This window comes from Dermacentor albipictus, chromosome 8 (assembly GCF_038994185.2).
Source record: "Dermacentor albipictus isolate Rhodes 1998 colony chromosome 8, USDA_Dalb.pri_finalv2, whole genome shotgun sequence".
NCBI lineage: Eukaryota > Metazoa > Arthropoda > Arachnida > Ixodida > Ixodidae > Dermacentor > Dermacentor albipictus.
In genome coordinates, this window is record NC_091828.1 from 5,208,695 (window position 1) to 5,214,776 (window position 6,082).

Genomic DNA, 6,082 nt, shown 5'->3' on the forward strand with positions numbered 1-6,082 from the left:
CCCGCCAGCGTGTTTTAACCAAGCTCATCACGATGTTTGCGTAGCCGATTCCAGTTGGTGACCTTCATTTGACGACCGGCATTGTGTTCCTGCGGACCGCCTTCTGCTTTTATGGAAATAATGTAGTGATCGCTCCCCAAGTCTTGCATGGTGTTTGTCCAACTGACTTTGCATGTGTTGCACGTGAAAGTAAGGTCCGGCGTCGTGTCAGTGCTTACGCTGTTGCCCTACCTTGTTGGTGCCGCGGGGTCGGTGACCAGCTCGAGTCCGGCGTATTGCGCCGTTGCCCATAGATGGGTGCCTTTGGGGTGATCGTGCTTGTAACCCCACGCCGTGTGCGCCGCGTTAAAGTCCCCCCCAATGAATAGCTGTTGCCCCTTGGCGGTGTCGATTGCCCGTTTGAAGAGGACATGGAAGCGGTGCTGGCGGCGTCTGGGACTGCTGTAGACGTTGAGTACGAAGATGCTATTGCGGGTCTTGCGTGGTGGAATTAATTCTACGAGAACGTTTTCGATGTCTCTGATTTTGGTATCGTGTTCGATAACTGTGTGCGCTCGCTTGACCAGTGTGGTGACGTTTGGTTTCTCCGCCTTGCCTGTTATAGACTGGTACCCCGCGAGTTTGGCGGGACCATTCGTTTCCTGCAGTATGATGACGTCTGGGCGTTCGGGGATCGTTTTCAGGCATTGTTGTAAGTGCGCTCGTTTGTTTTGGTAACTTCTGCAGTTCCACTGCCATATCGTGTGTTTTTGTTTCGATGAGTGTCGGGCCATGCTTATATCTTGTTACATGTGTTGCGCCGCTTCCCTATGCGACGGTACGATCGTGCTGTTTGCGGCTTCTAATCTCGACAGTCTGAGGTGAACACTCTCCAGGCTCCGCTGGATGGTACGCGTGATGGACGCGATGATAGTTTCCTCGAGATTGCTTAAGCGAGCCTCGAGTGCATCTATTCGCGCGTCGCGTATCGCTGCGCGCGTGCGCTTGGGTCGTGTTGCCTCTGTAAGGGTGGGAATGGGTCTTCGTTTGGTATCGGGGAACTCGACCTCGTCGTCCTCTATGGGTTCCTCTTCTGTTCCCTGCGTGGCCTGAGTGGTCTGTGAGGGAGTGGGTCTGCGTTTAGTGTCGGGGTATACGACTTCGTCGTCCTCTATGGGTTGTCCTTGAGTCTCATGTATGGCCTCTGTATCGGTACCGCTCTTCACGGCATGCTGGAGTTGTTGTATGAGGTCGTCTTTTGCGCGAATCTGTGTCTGCATGTGTTCTATTTGCTTCTGCAGCGCTTGTATCGCCTGTGTTAATTTGGTTACCTCCATCTCTGTTTTAGCGGGTGTTTTGTCGCCAGCCTTCGTGGTTGTAGCTCGTTTTCCCGTGACTGCATCTGCCCAGCTCACCTTCTCGGTGGTTTCGGTGTCTCTTGTTGAGGTCGTTCTGGGGGTGCGGCAACGAGACCGGCCTTGCTGCTGCTGCCGTAGGTTTGGGGTGCGGCTCCGGAACCGGGAGCGGCCTCAGCTGCGGGTCCTGGATCTCGAGCGTGGCTTGCCGGCGGGGCTGGTGGCTTTGGCGGCCACCTCCGCTTCCTCGGCGGCCCTGTGTCGTTCCCATTGCCTCTTTATCACGACGTAGGGGGTCTTGTACCTTGCGCGGCAGTTGCGATCCGCTGTCATGTGTGTTCCCCCGCACAGCTTGCAACGTGGGGAGTACTGATGGTCGGGGCCTGGGTTGAGGGCGTCACAACTACGGCACACTTTGTACTGAGGATTGGGGCACACGTCCATGCGGTGACCGAGTCTCCCGCAGCAGTGACACAGGTCGACTTGCTTGCGATACAGGGCGCAGCGAAGTAAGGCGCCGCCGTACCTGACGTAGGAGGGCACTCTTGGTCCTTGAAACGCCACTATGACCGTCTTGGTATTACTGAGCCGTTTGGCTGCCAGGGCATCGGGGTTGCGGGCGTGAACGATGTTGGTGTGAACGGACTTGGCGTCCTCCTCCAACGGGATTCCCCTGATGATTCCCTTCACCGTGTAGTCGGGGGCCGTCTCATAGGCACTGACCTCGTGGCGGCGATCACCGATGGTGATGGCTTCTAGTTGTCTGTACTTAGCGGCGTGAGTAGAGTGAGGTGTACTCACGACTATGATGTTTTGGCGGTTGTTGGTGCACACCGTGTCCTCCCCTGCTTCTTGCCCCGGTACGTTGGCCGCCCGGTAAGTGGCCGATGCGAGGAGCACGGTTCCGGTGGCGGCAACGTCGAGGCCTCCTTTTGGTCGTATCACGACCTTGAAATCACTTCGTGGGAGTAGTGGAATTTTACTGTTCCTGATGACTTGCTGCTTGACGTTACGCTGTCTTTGACGCGAACGCTGTCGGTAGCCGTTCGCTCCCTCGCCGGTGCGGGAGTGGGTTCCGTTCTGGGTGTTCCTTTGCGCGGCCTCGCGGTTGAATTGGGTCTTGTATCGAATGGTGCACCAACCGTTGCCTTGGAGAAACTCTTCAGGGGAGATGTCCTCCGCGTTCACTTGAACTTCCATCACTGCTCCGGCGAAGCGAGCTCCGGTGAGGGTTAGCGTGGAGCTGGTCAAAAGCCTGTGTGATTGGGAAGGAAGTCGTTTCCCAGCTTGAATATGGTGCCAGTAGAATCTTGGTGACTTCCTGCATACGCTGGTGTTACATTCATGAGGTGAATGAGCGATAATCGCAGCGAAATTCTTGGAAAACGGAGCGAATCGCTTCCCAAATAGCCATAAGCTCTGCAGCGGTTGATGGAGAATTATGATCTAGAATGAAACATCGAGTCATCCATTGGGCTGGTATTACCACAGCTGCTGTCGATGCGTTTGGTGACGCGGAGCCGTCTGTGTAAATAGGAACATATGTCTGGTATACGGACCAGATGTATGCTAGAGCAAGTTGTTGTAGTCTGCTAACGGGAACCGATGATTTCTTTAGTATGCCGGGGACATGCACGTATACGGAAGGTTGAACCATCACCCACGGTGGTTTGACGTAGTGATATGGAAAGGCATAGCCTGATGTTATGTGGGGTAGGTGGCAGGGGAGTGTACCTGTGAAACTGCTGTCCGGCTGCTCATGTACAACCATTGTCAATGGATGGCAATGGTGTCGTGTCAGTAAGCGTAAATATACACGAAGTGGTTCGTGGAACAGGTATACCGATAATGGGCATACGCGGGCTTCTTCAATTGTGCCTTTGTTGGAAGCACGCCGGGGCAAGCGGAGGCATATATTGAGTGCCTGCGCTTGAACGCTAAAGTCCTTAAGCAGGAAATGCTCAAGTTTGAGACTATCGGCAGACTGCATCGAATGTAGCCTACGAATAGAGACTGATCAAGTCATAGTAAGGAGCCTTCCGTGGAGCCGCATTTCGTGCCCGCTACGAAGCGAAGAACATGGCAAAACAGATTAAGTTTTTGCTTCAACATATTAACATGCCTCGACCATGACAAACCGCGGTCGATGATAATGCCCAAGGATCTGTGGTGTATTATAACACCGTTAATGGAGATCGGGTGGCGGCAGACGGATTTGCGCGTGATTGCAACCACAGCACATTTTTCAGCAGCTAAAAGCAAACCCTGATGCCATATGTATCGAGAAGTAGATGACACAGCATGTTGTAATTTCGCACGTAGCTGTAGGCGTGTTGTACCAGAAGCCCAGATGCAGATGCTATCCGCATATGCACTGATGTGGATGTGAGCTGGAAGTTCGCTCACCAAGCCATTCAGTGCCACATTAAATAATTTTGGGCTGAGAAGTCCTCCCTGAGGAACTCCACGGCATACTTGATGACGATTAGTCTCTCCGTCAGGCGTGGGTATGTAAACGAAACGGCCACTGAGGTAGCTCACAATACAAAGGTAGAGCCGGCCTCCAATACCCAAGTCATCTAGGGCATCGAGAATGGCTTCATGAAGTATGTTGTCGTAGGCCCCTTTGATGTCTAAGAAAACAGCGGCGACGAGTCGCTGTCGACGTTTTTCGTGTTCCACTGTCGTAACGAGGCCAATGACGCTGTCAATCTAAGAACGACCCCGCCAAAAACCGGTCATGTTCGGATGAAGATAATTTTCTCTAGAAACCATTCGAGCCTCGCCAGGACCATTCGTTATATAACATTTCCAACACAGCTGGCTAATCCAACTGGCCAGTATGAGGTAAGTTCATAAAGAGTCTTTCCAGGCTTCAAGAGAGCAGCCAGGCGGCTGATCTTCCACTGCTCCGGAACAATACCGGAGACCTATGTGTCATTGTAATAATTGAGCAGCGCAGTGCGACCAGCCCTGCCAAGGTGAGAGACGAGTACGAGATCCCGTCAGGGCCTGGAGCAGACGAATGCCGACAGGACGCAAGAGCAGCCTGTTATATTCAGTTTCGTTATTCATTTCAGTTCTTTATTCCCCAGGGGGCGCTTCTGTTCTTCATTATATATTTGGCTGTATATGCTAAATAAACGGCTTTTTACTTCGGGATGGCTGGAGTCTGAGTTCCACCTTCGCTCAACACCAGATTGGCGACGAGGATTTCGTGAACGTACCCCCAGCCCCGCTGTGCCGTCCGTATCCGCCCACCATGAGCTTCACCGGGCTTGCTCCGCCACCGTTTTTCCTTCCGACGCCCGGCCGTCCGTCATTGCCATGGAAGCAGTGGGAGCAGATGTTCAACGTGTACTTGCTGACATCCGGAGCCGCCGCATTCAAGCCGGAGCCACGCAAGGCTATTCTTTTGCATTGTTTGGGGGCGGAGGGCCAGCGTATTTATCAGGCGCTACATGCAGGCACCAGCGCTGCAGCACCCGCCGCGCCAAGTGCCGCAACACTTGCCGATGACAAGTCTGTCGCGGCCCCTCCTGACGAATACGACTCTGCACTCGCCGCATTACGGCACCAGTTTTCGACGTCGCGCAACGTTATCATCGAGCGGCATCGCTTTCACCGCCGCAGCCAACACAAAGGCGAGTCCGTTCATGACTTTGTTGCCGCTCTACGGGAGCTAGCGTCACATTGTTCGTTTGCCTCGCAAGACGACGCGTTGCGGGACCAATTCGTTGCCGGCGCAGCTTCCACTCGCGTACGTGAGCTGTTCGAGGGTGCCGCACTTTCATACGAGAATTCTGTTCGAATTGCACTTCAGTTTGAGCAGGCGGCTGAAGGGCTAAAGGAGCTGTCTGCGTCGGTCGAAGCAATTTCATTGCGGCAGCCTCGAAAACCATCGTCGCATTCTTCGAAAAAAAGGAATTCACAACCGGCAGTCACCTTAGAGCAGAATTTAACGAGGAGCGCGGGCGGCTCACGTGCGTCGCAGCGGAACTTCCCCCCTCAGCGGAACCGAGAACAGATCGAGTAGCCGCTCCGGCTCGCCACTTTGTTTCCGATGCGGCTCGCGGAACCACATCGCGTCAGCGCCGCAGTGCCCAGCGCATGGCAAGACTTGTTCGTTTTGCGGTCGCAACGGCCACTTTCAAAGGGTATGCAACCGCAGGCTAACCCAAATGCAAGGCCGAGTCCGTGAAGTTGAGTTTCATGAAGATGTTTCGTCTTCCAGCAGTGCTGAGGAAGTTTTGACTGTGCAGCGTTCCGCGCGCAGTGGAATTCATATTCAAGTGCAAGTCACGAATGTCACTTTGACATTCCTTGCTGATTCATGGTCATCTGTTTCAATCCTGTCGGAGCAAGAATTCAGTCGATATTTTCAGAGCGTTCCGCTCCTGCCTGCTCCGCATGTTGGTCTGTTTGACTACTCTCAATGGCCGATTCCAGTGCTAGGTTGTTTCCAGGCAGACGTTCGATTTAAAGGCCGCACAGCGTCGCTACGTTTTTATGTTGTTCACCGAGGAACTTCTCTGATCGGTCTTGACGGCATTAAAGCCTTGGATCTTCGCATTGAGGGTTCTGCTCTCAAGTGCTTATACACGTCCATTGCTCCGCAGCCGACTGTTGTTGACCCGCTATCCTGTTCTATTTCCACACCGTCAAGCACGCAGCCCCGTAACCCCGTAACAAAGCTTTTCCGCCAGCCTTAGCACATGAGTTCAGTTCACTTTTCTGTCCCGAGTTGG

General features: G+C 53.7%; 1 protein-coding gene across 1 annotated transcript; it reads left to right on the forward strand.

Annotated features, from left to right (window-relative positions):
• Positions 1-4,596: 4,596 nt before the first annotated feature.
• LOC135910435 (uncharacterized) lies at positions 4,597-5,485 on the forward strand. Its single transcript, XM_065442472.2, has one exon. It carries the CDS (start codon positions 4,597-4,599, stop codon positions 5,368-5,370), a length of 774 nt encoding a protein of 257 aa, XP_065298544.1. The 3' UTR covers positions 5,371-5,485.
• Positions 5,486-6,082: the final 597 nt, after the last annotated feature.